The sequence below is a fragment of the Heterocephalus glaber genome, unplaced genomic scaffold (assembly GCF_053883595.1).
Source record: "Heterocephalus glaber isolate CG9 unplaced genomic scaffold, H.glaber_assembly_v1.0 deba00001472, whole genome shotgun sequence".
Taxonomy (NCBI): Eukaryota; Metazoa; Chordata; class Mammalia; order Rodentia; family Bathyergidae; genus Heterocephalus; species Heterocephalus glaber.
This window is the reverse complement of record NW_028258315.1, coordinates 59,374,296-59,389,701: the sequence shown is the minus strand read 5'-3', so window position 1 is coordinate 59,389,701 and position 15,406 is coordinate 59,374,296. Positions and strand designations below refer to the sequence as shown.

Sequence of the window (15,406 nt, the reverse complement as noted above, 5' to 3'; positions counted from 1 at the left end):
ATGAAACTCATTTCCCACCTGGACTGACTGTAAATTCAAAATTACAAAGATCCTTCCAATGAGAAAGTTACTTGTAATGTTTTAAGCACTTTTAAAATGAACTTCTTGCCAGTGCAAAAAAGGTTTCAAAAAACTCTATTTCCATATAAAGATACAGATTTAATAGTGTTCCATTATCAGACTCCAGGGCAAACATCAACATTTCTCCAAAGCAGTCACTGAGAAATTGAGAATTTAAAATGGTGACTTCATGGGCCAGGGATTTAGCTCAGTGGCACAGCACCTGCCTGGCAAAGATCGAGGTCCTAAGTTTGATCCCCAGTATCAAAAATAAATAAATAAATAAAATGCTGACTTAAGAGAAATACAAATTTTAAAGGAAGATACAAGGAAGATTACAACGAAATGGGGGGGTGGCTCTATGTTGAATATAAGATTAAATATGATTTCCCTTTTAACATATCATGATTTGTTAACATAACATCTATTTGACTTATTTTTTTTTTAGTTTAGTTAGTAAGTTCCAGCAAGAGGGATGGGTGGCAGCAAACCTTCCTAAGTCTCTAACTGGTCCTCTTTGACACCATGAGAAAATTGTTTGAGAGCTGTGTTGAATCTGTGATCTGCAGCCACGACACACAGCTCATGTTCCCATCCAGACAACAGTGTGCAAGACCACAGGGATGAATGGTTAAATCAAAGGAGGTCTGATGGGGACCAGTCAACAAAGACCCATCCCTGGGTCTTCACACTACAATACCATTTAGGGCCAGAGTAACTCAACTAGAGTTTCACCTCCTGGTGGTTGTTTTTCTTTTCCTTCCTTGAGGTTTCAAAGGTAAAGAACAAGACCTTTTTCAGTTTGCAATCCAGCTGGCAGGAGATAAAGAAAGGGGTGCAAGGACTCCACTAAGGAAGTTCACGTTTGTGCAGCCTGGATGCCAAACTGAAGATATAGAAAGATCACACATTACCATTCTGCTTCTCTTTCAAGAGAAAAACCCTAGCAGTTTCTATAGCAACTGATGCATCAAATGGTACATTTTCTCCCATAAGAATGATCACAAAATGTGCTCATTATGGGAAGAAAAGGGGGGGAGACCCCCCCAACACACACAAACATACATACACACATTCCACCCTACAAATTTTTATTTCCTCTTAGTTATAAGGTATTTGGCATATATTCATCTCACCTTCTCTGCACATACATTTAACAAATGGGAGGAAAAATAGAGCAAGTAGGACTTGTTTTGTTTTTCCTTAAAGAAAAAATAAGATTTTCTTATAAAAAGTATAAAGATTAAGAATTTTAGGTAGAAGAGGACTGGAAGAGAAAATGGATAAGCATTATTAAAAGTTATACAAATACTAGTGTGAAAACTTAGGTTCTATGAAAATTCTATTTTTCTGAGCCATTGGTTTAAATTTAGGAAAAATTAAAATCTGCAGACGAAAGCCTTCCTAATCATGACACAAATTACTCAATGGCACTATGCTGTTCATGATGTATTAGACTAGGAAATCTGATTGCAGAGAAGAGTGAAAATGACTTTTCAAATAACGTCACTGCTTTAGCACTGGGTGTGCAACCACTTTTTAAAAATAATGCTAGTTTTCTTTCTCCAGCAGTTTACACCTACAGTATGCAAAAAAATATCAAATGTTTGTCTCCGGTATAAAATTACTCACATATTATTACCTAAGTTTGAGAAAAGAAAAAGTCAAAGAAAGTTTCATTTGCACTGTCATGTAAAAACAGTGACAACTGGTTGACCTGGGATATGGAATAATGGCAGCAAGTTCTTACCCTGCCCCTCCACTAAGAGTTTCATTTATATCAATTAAACTAGTAGCTAATGAGCTGTGTGGAAATACAGTCACATGCCAAACAAGTCATTTAAGGAGTTAATAGTGCCACATACCAAGGAGAGGGTAGTGACTTTGGTTTCCTAGGTTTCAGCCACTTAAAGATCATGTGCTTCAAGCAAGATCACCCTCTCACATGAGCAGTGAGTCTCTCACACCTTAGTCAGCACTGAGGTAGCAGCTGGATTAAAAAATATCTTTCTTTTCCTACTCCTGTTGTCTACAAAATCACTTAGGCATTTCAAACTGCAAGGTGACTACAATACAATATCAGAATCTTTTAACTGTATTTGAGCCATTATGCTCAGTAGTTAATGTGATCACTCAGCATAACTGTCCTAAGGGAAAGAGACAAATATCTCCATTTTATAGCAGAAGAAAGTGAGGCATAGGGAGATTCATTAACTTGCCCTAAATCATACAGCTGATGCCTGAAAAAGGAGACTTGCATCTGTTTCTAACTCCAAAGTTTTTCAGTACTGAGTCCCCTGAGAACGTAGGCCAGGAGGGACACCCGTGTGTCTTTGCTGGCTACTTCTAACACCTAGGATAATTCTTCAGGGGCAGACAAGGATGGAAACGACAAGAATTGTAGGGGTGTCTTTGGTAAATGAGCTGCAGAAGATAGAGGATGCTAGAGGGGAAGGGCTACAGTTCTGTGCTTTGAATTTTGCCCAAATGCAAATTCCCTGGCAGGTATTCTCTAGTCATAGTCTGAAAAATCATAAAGTTTATTTCTCTATTGAAGCAAGAGAACCCCAAAGATCTGACATGAGTAAAACCCAGTTTTACTTAAACTGGGTAAGGGTCAGGGTGTGAGAGCAGAAGAAAGGTACATCAGGCTAACCATTTATCTCAGGCATAAATTCTCCAGGACACAAATCACTACAACTTCAAGGCAGTTGTTAAGACTTTGGCAAGGTGTTTAACCACTCCGAGTCTCAATTTTCTAATCTGTGAAATGAGGATTAAGGTCATATCACTGGGTCAAGGTAAGCATTAAAAAAAATGGATGAGTAAACATATGTAAAAATCTTAGCACAGTATCAGTATATGACAAGCTCTCAGGAAACCAGGACATCTGGTTATCTTCACCCAAAATGGGTAAATCAAGGTTCATCTCCATGATCATGTATATTTATACAACCTTTTAGAAAATGGTTTGGTAGTACATAATGAACATGGTAAGAAAGTATCTATCCATTCACCTAGGAATTCCCCTTGTAGGAATCTATTCAAACATGCACACATTTGTTCACTTCCTTGTGGAAGGAAAAAATTACAAACCTCTTGTTCATTTGGGGAACTTTAAACAGTGATCAATTTCCAAAGACTTTCAAAAAAGGGAAAAATAAAGCTCAGATACAACATAAAATCACAAAAGCAGAGTACAAAATGTGTGCATTTAAAATATCCCAATGACATGAGGTAGGTCAGGGATGGCTAGGCACAGATGCTTTTGTGCAAATTAAAAAGGGAGCTTGCTTCTTGAACAATCTGTATTTCTGTATCTTAAAAAATCAGTGTAATATTTGGATTTTTTTTTTTTAGTGCAAAGCACTTGGCAGCTACCCACCAGAAAATTTTTTTTTTTTTTTGTACCGGGGATCAAACTCAGGTCCTTGCGCTTGCACAGCAGGCCACGAAACCACTGAGCTAAATCCCCGGCCCTCCCACCAGAAAATTTTAATGCAAATGTTGAAGGATTTCTTTTTAAAAATTCAAGACTGAGATTTTTGCTATATTGAATTAAGCTTTTTCTGTATGAAATTTTATTTATCCTTCATGTCATTTATGATTTTCTAATAATAATTAAAACAATAGAAAATTTATGATTTTATGATTAAAAAAATCCCAATGACAATGGGATTATCCCAGTGTTTATGGGAACACATGTTCCCATACACAAAATAAATGGTTGAAGGAAATATGAAAACATTAGCAGCTTTTATAGCTGGGCAATATAATTAAGAACTGCCTTCATTATACTTTTGTGTTTACTCTTAAGTTATCTATAACAATCATCAGCTATTACAGAAAAAAGAGTTTTTTAGACTCCACCTCAAGAAGAAAGCCACCACAGGAAAGAGGAGGACATAGAAAGCTTACTTAGTCATTATTTGGAGCCTGGCTAGGTACAGTGTTCTGATCAGGTAGAAAATAGGCAGAACTGCCAGTTAGTTTTACTTATATAAAAGACTCTGACTGGTCCTGAGCCAATAAATGTTTTAACAGTGTCAACAACAACAAAAACTGTCTTTATATGACAGTCTGTGGCTGAGGGGGCAGTTTGATCATTAGCTCCGGACACACAAGACTCAAGATTACATACCCTTTTATGGTCTTCCAGTTGCCTCAGGGGTGGACTTGGTTCAAGTTCCTGCTAAGCATGCAGAAATTCCATTTTAAGTTTGACAATCAGGAGACACTACCATTCTTCAGCATCAGTCACAAATGAAATACATCTCAAGCTCATATTCAACCAAGGTTACACAAAAGAATAGGCCTGTTTGAGGTTCTCCCTCAAACAATGCTTGATTATGTTAGACTCTGCTTAATAATTGCCCCAACTCCCCAACTCTGTTGTACTTAAAATGAACAGGCGTATGACTTTCTGGACAACACTATTTTTTGCAAAGATTATAAAACAAAAGTTTTATATTATATAATGTTATATTAAGCCCAAAGGGGTGTAAAACAAGACTCAACCAGGCAGTAACATGATTTGTACATGCATTATTGCGCAGCACATGCCAAAACGACATCAGTGCACACTTCTGGGCAGACACATTCAAACCACAGCTCTTCTCAATCCACCAGGAGACAAGTATTCTAATCAAAACTGTTAGTGCAGAGCTCTGATTAGAACTAGACAGGCTGATCATTAGAAAACACCCTCAATGCAACTGAGCTATTCCATCATTTGCGTTATTAAGAGCTTCAATAAACTTCCTTCAAATAAAGTATATTTCATTTCAGCTTGAACTTGTGCAATTTTAGAACAGTTTCTGAAAGTAAGTTTTGATGCCTCCCCTCAAAAGCTTCTCCTTGCTGCTACAAACATTAATAAATTCTAGTGCCTCATTTAGTGAGTGTAGCTGGTGGCAGGAAGGACAAAAAGAGTGCACCGTGAAACTACAACTTAGGAGTTTCTACTATAAATTAATATCTAGAATTGCAAAACTTTATTCTCTTTGCACAGGAACCAAAGTCAGTTCTGTATAGCAGACAAATCTCAACATTCCAAAATTTCTCAGCGAACATCTCAAGACTGAGACAGCTGTGTATGAAGACTTTCCAAGGGCCACATCCCCTCACCTGGAGGATGCTTGATTTAGCTCCATCTCCTGTGGGCTTCCTTTCTACAACAAGAGCCACATCTAGTATAACAATGAGCAGTTTCCAGCCAGCTTGAAACCTCCCTCCCACACCTACCACAGGTACAGACATCTTGTCACAACAACACAGACACTCAATCAGGACAACTTAACAATTACCCATATTTGCTTACACAGCAAATATAGGTGAGTGACACACCTCTGTGGAGTTCTCGGGTTCCGGAGCTTGTGGCAGCTAGTTGGGAGTAAAATGAAGCATGTTAGTTATGGCACTTGCATTTTGTGGGCCACAGAGAAGTCCAGAGACCAACACTCAAGGACAAAACACGAAAGGAAAGATCAAAGAGGAGGTGTGCTCACTGCATCATCCGTGGCAGTGACTAAGATGACCAGATACTTGTTGTTTTAAATTAAACTGAATGTGGTTGTGCTGGAAGAGATAACTGACCTGAGATGGGGGAAATGCATTTAAAATAAGTGAGAAAAAAGTCAACCACTAACCAAGAAGGAGCTATGTCTAATAGGGCCTCAAAAAAAGAATCACTGTTCATGGGTGTTGTGTTGGACTAACGAAAGGAGGAAAGTGACACTGTGCATAATGACAGAGGCTCAGCATGGGGAAAAGGGGCAGGATGTAGCAGGGCCCAAAGCCTGAAAAAGCTCCAAAGCACCACTCTCCTGGGACAAGTGTCTCTTGCGGCATTATCCTTTCTCCTGTCTCTCTTTTCCACATCCTGTCCTGCAGCAGAAGGTCCTGGCTCAGACTTAGGGGATGGAATGTCCTCCAAGTGTCTCTGGGAAAAAGAAGCGTCTAGTATTAAGGGCTGGTTTGTGAGTGACTGTTGCATCCACATGTTTCCCTCTAGGGCTTCATGGACTCAGTTCTTCGGCCCCACTCCTATCACACCATGCAGACATCCCCCTCCAGCACCTCCTCGTTTACGAACTTTCTAACCCACAAAGGAGAGGCAAGAAGATGTGGCCAAAGGACATGCAAGTGAAATATGAGGGTGTGTGTGGTGGGTGAAAGAAGGTGTGGCTGGAAAAAAGTCCACAGTTCCATGTGAAGACAGTGCCACAAATCTGTCCAAAGGACACACGCTTAAGAGCAGATAACGCGTGTCAGATGTACTGCCAACCCCTGCGAGGGCTGCCCTGGGCCTAAGTCATGCACGGGTGGCATGGCTGACTGGTGCAAGGTGCAATCTGGGGCCTTGGAATGAAGCCAAGGCTCACACTACAACTGTGTGGCCTTGGCCTCCAGCAGCAGCACACTCCTCTAGAGGCCAGAAGGCGGCTGTCAGGGTAGGTGCTAAAAGCATGAAAGGACTGAAGCTGTTAAATCTGGGGGTGTTTCAATCTAGCTCAATGCAACCACTTCAGTAGTTTGGTCTCCACATGGAAAAAATCCTCTTAACATATAAAGTTATCATATAATTAATAATTTATTTTTTAATTTCCTAAAAGGTAAAATGAAATGAAAACATATGCATTAAACTACTTCACCAGAGACAATAAGGCATATATGGTAGGTTGATCACTTAATTCTGGGCAGAAGACTTTCATACAAAAGTCCAGCTCAAGAAGAACATTTCCTTCTGAAGCATCCAGCCTCCCATAAGGGGTGGGAAGGCACAAGAGTGGTCGGAAGGACGCGGTACGGCAAAGAAAACAGAGCTCAGATACATGTATTTTCAAAATGATATAAACAATAACATGATCCAAGAATGCATTTTAACTCTATTCTTACATTCTCCATGTTTTAGACTAATGAATTAAAATTGTATAAACATCTTCTTTCTGCCCTTAGTGCAAAAAGGATGCATTTTTAAAAAACAGAACTACAGCAACTGCCCACGCATTTTGGTGCAGTCAGAGACACAAATGGATAAACAGTATTACCTTCTGCCATTGGCATCAGACACACTTCCACTCTCATATCCCTTAAGTTCATATTATATGACTAGAATAAAGGATAATAGGCAGAAACTTCCTGCAGGAATCCCTAGAGCTGTGCTTGTATTTCCTTGCCAATAAAAACCAAAGCTAAAGAAAATAAAGAAGATGGAACCAGAAATGACCACCTTTTATATTTGTTTTAATTCTTTTCTTATCTGGGGTCTCTGTGTCCAAAGAACACTGTTACAATTACCATAGGTAGTGTACTATTGCTTCTCAATTATTCTAGGAGCAGAGATTTGTATTAGCACATATTTTCATCATTGAAGTAACATTTCTCCCTAAACAACTACAGTGCTTGTTTCAAAATCAGTTTGATTTTTAAAACAAATATTAAACTTAAACTAGTTATTTTTTTCCTTTGAAAATCTCGTGAAGCTGTTTGGGACAACAGAGGATGCTTTGCAGCCTCAGGAACCATCAACTAACCAGAAAGACAATTTTTAATGACACACATTTGTAAAACAGAATGGAAAAGCCAAGAGTACAAACGGGCATTATATGACAATGGCTCATCCAGGTTTTGGCCCTGGCTACTTGTGTGACTTTGGGACATCAATGAACCTCTTTGGGGTGCCACCCTTTCACCTGTTCAAGGACACTGAAGCAGATATCCTTTTGGAATCCTTCCAGCTTGGTATATTTTCAGTAAGCTTCATTTCATAAAACCTAACAGGCAAGTTCCCTAAATTATATACAGCTTCCAGGCAAGGAAAAGACCAGAATAAACCTGGTATATAAGTTGGTAAAATAAACTATAGTCTATATCAACACTTCCTCTTATTTTGGTCACAGTTGAGGATAAAGTGATTTTATGGCAGCAAGCTACATTTTTGATAAATATAGCCATATTAATAAGCTATGTATGTTCAAAGAAGACAATAGCTACATAAATATAATATATAATACCCAAAGTAAAAGATAACGGTTGATAAATGAATTATGTTTCTAGGTACATTTTTATTATCAAAATTTATTCTTCTTTTTTTCCCCCCATGACCAATGAAGCTTTTAGTGAACATGTTAAGAGAGAATGTTTGGAAAGCATGGCCATGTCTGAATTTCACAAGTCTCATATTCCTCCCTCCTCAGTGCCAGGATCAATTATTATATTCAATGCTGACACCTCAAATCAAGGTGAAGTCTCCCAAACCAATGAGTGCTTAACAATGATCAGACATTGCCTAGTTTGAACTCAGAAACCAAACATTATCCCCAAATACTTCTTCATATTTACTCTTTGATCGTATATCTTCCCCCCGGTGTTTTCAGATAAGGTCAGTAAAATCAAACTTAGTAGGGAAAAAAAAAGGTCAAATGACTGGCTTGGAAATAGAAGTTCAAATAGTATCCAACATCATTGAGTCCTAAGTGTCCTTCCTGGACGAAGCCAGTAACCAGGGCTAACTACCTACTTCAGTATGAACTAGATCATGAACATAGAAAATGGTGATGTGCTTACTTTCAGTACATAAAGTACCTAACAATTTATTGAAGGATTCATTTCTCCTGTTGATGAAGAAAACTGTACCTTGTAATTCTTAAATGAAAAGAAGCCCACAAACTAGGGTTACTATTTCTGGTGTTTACAAAACAGCATCCTTTCCATCATCCTGCAGCACCAAGTGTTATGAAACACCTGTCCATCTTTCCATCCTCCTATTGTTTCAGGTATGTCTATTATAGACCTTTATAGAGCACAGCCTGTAAATGCACTTTGTTTTCTGCTGTCCTCAACAGGAATCCCTCCATGACCCCTGGGTTTCTGCAATTTCCCTTTAAGTAGAATGTCTCTGTATGGACTACTGTAGCAGAAGTTGAGCACAAATCAAGAAACGTAACTGTTAAAACAGATCTAGATATCAGCACATCAAAGGGAATTTATGATCTCCAACCCTCTGAATCAGTCTTCGGTTCCTCTTTACCCACCATAACCTCAGAGGAAGGAAATAAACAACATCACACAGGTTTGCAAATAGGTTTGCTGGGCCCCAGCCTTCATCAGCTTTTGAAAACCCTTTAATAACAGAACAGAAAGCTTTAAAAAGAAGATCAAACCAAAATATAAGTTATCTAGCATTTAGAATAATTTTAAATCTTCACATCTGCTAACATAATTCTCTTTAACTATATTTGTTTTTAGGGACAAAAATAAATAGAAATTATCTTGTTCCAACAAGGTAGTTTTACGTATATTTTATAGAACAAGTTCATCAGAACTTAATAGCTCAATTCATTATTTTAAAAAAACACACACTCTGATTTGACTAAATGATACAACTTCAGTTATTATGGAATAATCTCAGCATCAAAAAAACCAAACCAAAACAAACAAAAAAAGCCGTTCACACACTATGCAATAGCTTCTGTATGCTCTGAATTGAGCTTGCTCTGTGGTTGCCAGTGTCTAACAGTAAACAGCCCGATGCATTTATTGGCAATTACTGCTGAAGGTCACACATCAGCAGTGAGCCTAAATTCCAGGAAAAAAAAAAAAAAAAAAAAGAAGCTCTTATGTAACTGCCGCCTGAGTGTTGGCAGGTGCCCAATTCGGTAGTTCACAGCAATGTAAAAAAGTAGGACACCTCCACCAGGGTTCAGTGTCATGAGATCGCCCCCTGAAGGTGAAATTTAACAATTCTTGTGGCTCTCATTTTTTCCTTTTTCCCCCTGAGTATTACCAAGTTCCCCATCAGTGGCATCCTTTGCTTATACAAATTGCTGGAGGTAGGGGAAATTGAAGACTCAACAGAAGCAGGTAGCAGCCACCCTGGATAGATGGGAATGTCAGTCTAGCTTTTTTGTTGCAAAGCAGGAAGGCAAAGTTGCTAGCTGTCCCCAGAGGCTCCAAGTGACAGTAATTCAATGGAGATGATATCTTAAATGCATAGAAATGGACACATACACTGAGCTACAGCACATACTTTTAAACACATCATTCCTATTTAAGGACATACAGGTCAAAGCTAGGTGGACCACTGTGTCACTCACTACCTGTGCCTGAAGTCTGAATACCTCATCACAGTCATAACTTGATTAGCATGGCACTTCATCATTTAGAAAAGTTGACCCATGCAATCTTCTTTCGAGGCTACTCCCCTATTCTATCTGACCTCAGAAGCTATTATCTGTCCTGATTATGCAAGAAGTCCCCAGATGATATGTCCTCATGATTCTATGTATCTCTCCTAACATTTTCCATGACTGACAGCTATCATTTTACATTAATTTTTATTACTGTTTGTCTCTCCACCAATACTGTAGGCTCCAGTATGGCAGATACTAGGTCTGTTTGAAACACCAATACATACAATCCCTTAGCACTATACTTCAAATGTAACAACACTCAAAAATGAGTCACAGAAATGAGTGTCTTTACCATTAGCTCGTGTCAGTTTAAAGCCAAAACTAGGCAGATGAGGGAACTTCACGGGGTGATGGAAACATTCTTTATCTTGATTTCAGGATGGCCACTAAGCTATATACAAATGTAAGGATCCATCAAGCCTGAAATTTAAGAAGGGCTGTGGGGACACCAACACAAGCAGTTTCTTTTTCTTCATCCCTCATTTGTCTCCCACACTGCCAATGAAAAAGATCTAATTGGGGGTAAGGATGGGGACTCTGCCTCTTTACTTGCCAAGAAACAAAAACAAAAACCCCTCCTATTCTTGGTATCAATGAAATTTTATTCTACAGGACAGCTGGAAGGGCCTATACCGTGCACATCTCCTGCAGTTAATCTATGCCTCTGTCCTCATTTCACTCTGGCTTCTCAAAGTCCTGACAGGGATGCAGTAGGCAGAGCCTTTCCCCAAGTCACTCACGGCACATCTCTCCTGACATGTCCATTTGGCCTTTATAAACAAGGGCAGTGGCCCTTCCTTAGTCAGGGTGGGCACAAGAGACCTGTCTCAGGGGCTTTATCCAGCCATGCTCAGGATTTGGAATGTGGGCCTGCAACTTAGGTGTGAGGCTAGCCTGGCTCCTGGGCCAGCCTGAGCTCTCATTAAACCTCTGCAGAAGTATATCTGTGGGCTGCAGGCTTCCACCAGCACATACTGACTAAAGGCTTGGTTGGGGAGAAATCACAGGAGCTGTGGTAGTTTCCAGAACTGCATCAATGATGAAGACCTATCAGTCATCTCTGCTTAGAGGGCCGGATCCAATACCCTAAGGGACCGGGGACAGGGTGTTGGTGTTCCAGGGTTCTAATGGTTGCCAGGGGTAACAACGCAGAGGAGACTCACAGTTGCTTCCTCAGGGAATTTTCAAAGAATCCAAGTGCCTTCCAGAACATTCTTCTTTTATAAACAGACAGTATTCTATTTCCTAGACTATAATTATAAACACACCTGCTCCAACTGTGGAATCTTTCCATAATCAAGCAATAAACTCCCAGCCAGGAAAACCAAGTTGTATCTTGAGTAAGCAAACACATCAACTGATTACTATGGTGCAAAACAGTATATTAATAACCCTGCAGACTGTGATTAGAAAGGTTTTCCTTTCCTTACTTAACTTGTACTTAAGCAAATAGACACTCAACCTCAACAGCTCAGAGGGAAAATTTAAATCAGTGAGGCATTTACAACTGTCGGTGGAAATAAGAGTATCAAAGAGTTCCAACTTATGAATTCAGCATAGGATGTTTTTCTAGCATACAAGTGACCCAGAAGGATGAAAGCTAAACAGTAAACAACAAAAACCACTGCAGTTAAAACAATTAATTACAGGCCTGTACCCTCTTTTGTTTTTCTCACCTTCGCCTCCTCCAAAAAGGCGTGGCCTCCTCACCTGTTTATGTCTATTAATGTAAGGAAAACTGTGCATACTGAATTCACTGTGCAGACCAGTAAGAAGTTGAGGCAGCTATGTGCTAGTAGTCCTAGTGTAGTGATTCCCTTGCTCTGTGGGCTAAGACCAGCTATTTAATCTCTCTGAGCTTCATTCCAGAGGCGAGTGAACCAAATTCATAACCACACATGTGGCTTTCAGTTTTACATCTGTGGCTCTAACTCTCCTTAGGTACATCTGAACAATTTCTCAATATCTCTGAAATTATGGTGTACTGATTGAAGTAGACATTATAGTAGACAATATCTTCCCAATAAAATAAGGTATTAACTGGTCTACAAAAAGAAAGAGCACATTTCTAAAGCATACTTCATTTGCTAACCAATCAAATCCTCTCAATTATATAGATTAATTCCTTAAATTAATTTTTCTAGTACCACTTAACTACCATGCATCACTGCCTAAAAATATGGCAAAGAATGCTGAAAAAATGTACAAAACAAAATATGTAAGAGGCCTTAATATCCCAAACAAAATGGCCACTCACTTATGAGTCTCCAGAGTAATTCTGGGTGAGTGCAAGTAATTTGCCATTGGATGACATCTCAACTTGTGGATTTATACATAATTTTTCTAGAAGCCACATGATGTATTCCTAATCTTTGAGTGGAAATAGCAAAAGAGTACTTTAGAATTCACAATGCCTTTAGAAATCTTTACACCTGTCATACTCAATACTTTTCAACACACACACCAAGAGAGTACTACTTGTATTTTTTCTTTTTTACCACTTTCAAACTATGCCAATGCAATTATTCTCTTTGGGCAGGTACTTTACATACAGATAGAAAAGCACTTTATGGTAATATCAAAATTGAGTTAAGAGATAAGTTAATGTCCAGTGTCAACTACAAATTCAGTTGAGATTCTAGACAGTGAATGATTGAAATCTTATCACAGTTTAAAAGATCTTTATGTAGACTCAGATGAGATCTCCAAGGACAAATGGCAAAGAAACTCATGGGAAACACTAACAGAGACAGGACAGACTCCACTCACTTCTGGAAGGCACATTACACAAACTCAGATACTAGACGCTGTAAAGACCAGAGGACAGGGCTCCTTGAAAGGGTGTCATGGAAACACTACTATGGGACATTCAAAACAAAAAACAATAAAATTAGGACCTCAGCATTATCCAATTCATCAATGGAAATTTGCTGGAAAAGAAGAAAGGGGGAGAAAAAGAAAGATATGTTAGGAAAAGGAAATACAACTGTATTCTTATGGCTGGCTGTTTTACCTTAAAATACTGTCAGATGGTGACCATTTGAAGTGGTTTCGGCATTGTGGACACTGCCACAGAGCACAGTGACATCTGCTCTGGAACTAATGGGTAAAATACTGCCACGCTTTATTCACATGCCAGGCATCAAACCTCTGAGTCAGCCAAGTATGCCGAAAGCCTCACACTTCCTTATAGACATGAGAACCTGAATCTAGATGGAGCAAGGGCAAATTCACCAAGCAACTTTTTTTTTTTCTAGAACTTAGGAAAGAATAGAGTAAATGACCAGAGTAAGGTTAGCTCGGTTTAGAAGGAAATTCTTTCTTTAGACTCATTTTATGACTTCCATGGGGGTGAGGAGCTCAAACTGTAATTGGGCTTGATCAGAACTGGCACTGACTTCACAGGGAATAAGATCACTAATAACTACAGGAGATAACATTTTCCCCCCGGGAAGATTAGTGCAGACTCAAGTGATATTAGTAACAGCATTTATTCACATAAAGTCCAGTGGAAATAAAAAACACAAAAGAATTATCACTGTTATGCTTGTTTAAGGATAGATGAATGACTCTCAAGTGATTTTTACTATGTTTCATTAGTATTTAGTATACTCTGCAAATTGAAGTAGCTGTCAGAAACAGCTAAAAATGCTAGTATGTACTTCATTCACCTAGAAGAAAGAAGCTTTAGCAATTAATGAAGGACTGATACTTTGCATGAAATGAAAACCTTAGTATTACCTGAGGTTATGTATGTGCTAGTACTGAAACGCGTACTACTGTTCAAAAGGGAAATTAGAATTTTAAATACATTCTGGGTTATCTTTTTAATATTCCTGGCCTCTGAGTTTCTTTCCAAAACTCTCTGACTAACAACTTAATAGCAGCTTAATAAAAAACCCACAGCAAACTACAGAGTTGCTAATAAATAATTATGCTCCCTTTTTAAAGGGGGATAGAGGGCTTGAAGGTTTTCTATGAGTTACAGAAACATTAAAATTAAATTTTAGAGGGCCGGGAATGTAGTTCAGTGGCACAGGACCTATGTGGCAAGTGGGAGGTCCTAAGTTCCATCCCCAGTACCAAAAACAAAACCCCCAAAAACATAAATTAAATTTTAGAGATGACTGGCTATGGGAGATTTTGAGTTTGTTTTGTTTCTTTAAACATGGACACAGTTTCACTTGTATATTAAACACAGAGCTTAGTAGGCAGTGCACATCCAGAATGTTAATAACATCCTGAATAATTTTAAAGTTTATTCTTTCTTTCTGTTGGTGGGGGTTGAGGCAGAGATTTACTGTATAAAGTAGCCCAGGCTGGCCTTTCACTTGCAATTCTCCTGCTTCAGCTTCTCAAGTGCTGGAATAACAAGCCGATGCCTGCTTAAAGTTTATTCATTTTGAATACCCAGGACAGAAAGATGCTAGAACCATCATATAAAAGTGTATTTCACCATTATTTTCATCATAACTTTTAATGTTTCATTTTACATTTAGCACTCTGAGAAGAATATGCATTGCTGATCCTCTGTATTAAGAGTCATAACAGTGAAAGGTGTTTTTCTTTCCTAATGATTGGTATGGTTTGAGGGTCCCCCTAAGGTTCAAGTGCTGAAGGGCTGCACCTCAGTGTGGTGACACTTGAATGTGGCAGGACCCTGTCACTGGGGATCCATGTTGGAAGGAATTAAGATAGTTCTTCTAGGCCCTTGAGTTAGTTCTCAAAAGAGCAAATTGTTATAAGAGCAAATCTGACTTCTGAACCTCTCCCTGGCTTCCATCTCAGAATGTGATCTCTTGATCCCTTGCAGGCTCCCACCACGGCACCATTCACCATTAGGCCCTGATGACACTCAATGGGGCCAATCTGTTCACTTAAAATGCAGAGGTGAGGAGCTGGTCTCTGGACTCAGAGTGTCTGGGTTTGAGTTCCTGGCTTCCTTGTAAGTAGTGGTGTGGCCCTCAGCAAGTTTCTAAACCTTTCAGAATCTTCTCCTTTATGTTGAAAAGAGGTTAATAAGAATAATGATATCTATCTCTGAGACTGATTGGAGATAAGGCAGGGGATATGCTTAGTGTAGTAGCTGGCACATATCAAGAGGTCAATAAATGTTATCACTGTTACTGAAGATATACTATAAGAACGAGTGA

The 15,406-nt window shown here is 38.9% G+C and overlaps 1 protein-coding gene across 1 annotated transcript in view; it reads right to left on the bottom strand.

Moving 5' to 3' along the window:
• The window catches only part of Itpr1 (inositol 1,4,5-trisphosphate receptor type 1), a 336,388-nt gene that overhangs the window by 109,165 nt on the left and 211,817 nt on the right, over positions 1-15,406 (bottom strand). The window contains exons 40-42 of the mRNA XM_087181363.1: positions 13,151-13,183; positions 5,407-5,442; positions 4,202-4,252 (exon numbers count right to left, since the gene is read on the bottom strand). Of these exons, the coding sequence (XP_087037489.1) occupies positions 4,202-4,252; positions 5,407-5,442; positions 13,151-13,183 (120 nt within the window). The remainder of the gene's footprint in view (positions 1-4,201; positions 4,253-5,406; positions 5,443-13,150; positions 13,184-15,406) is intronic.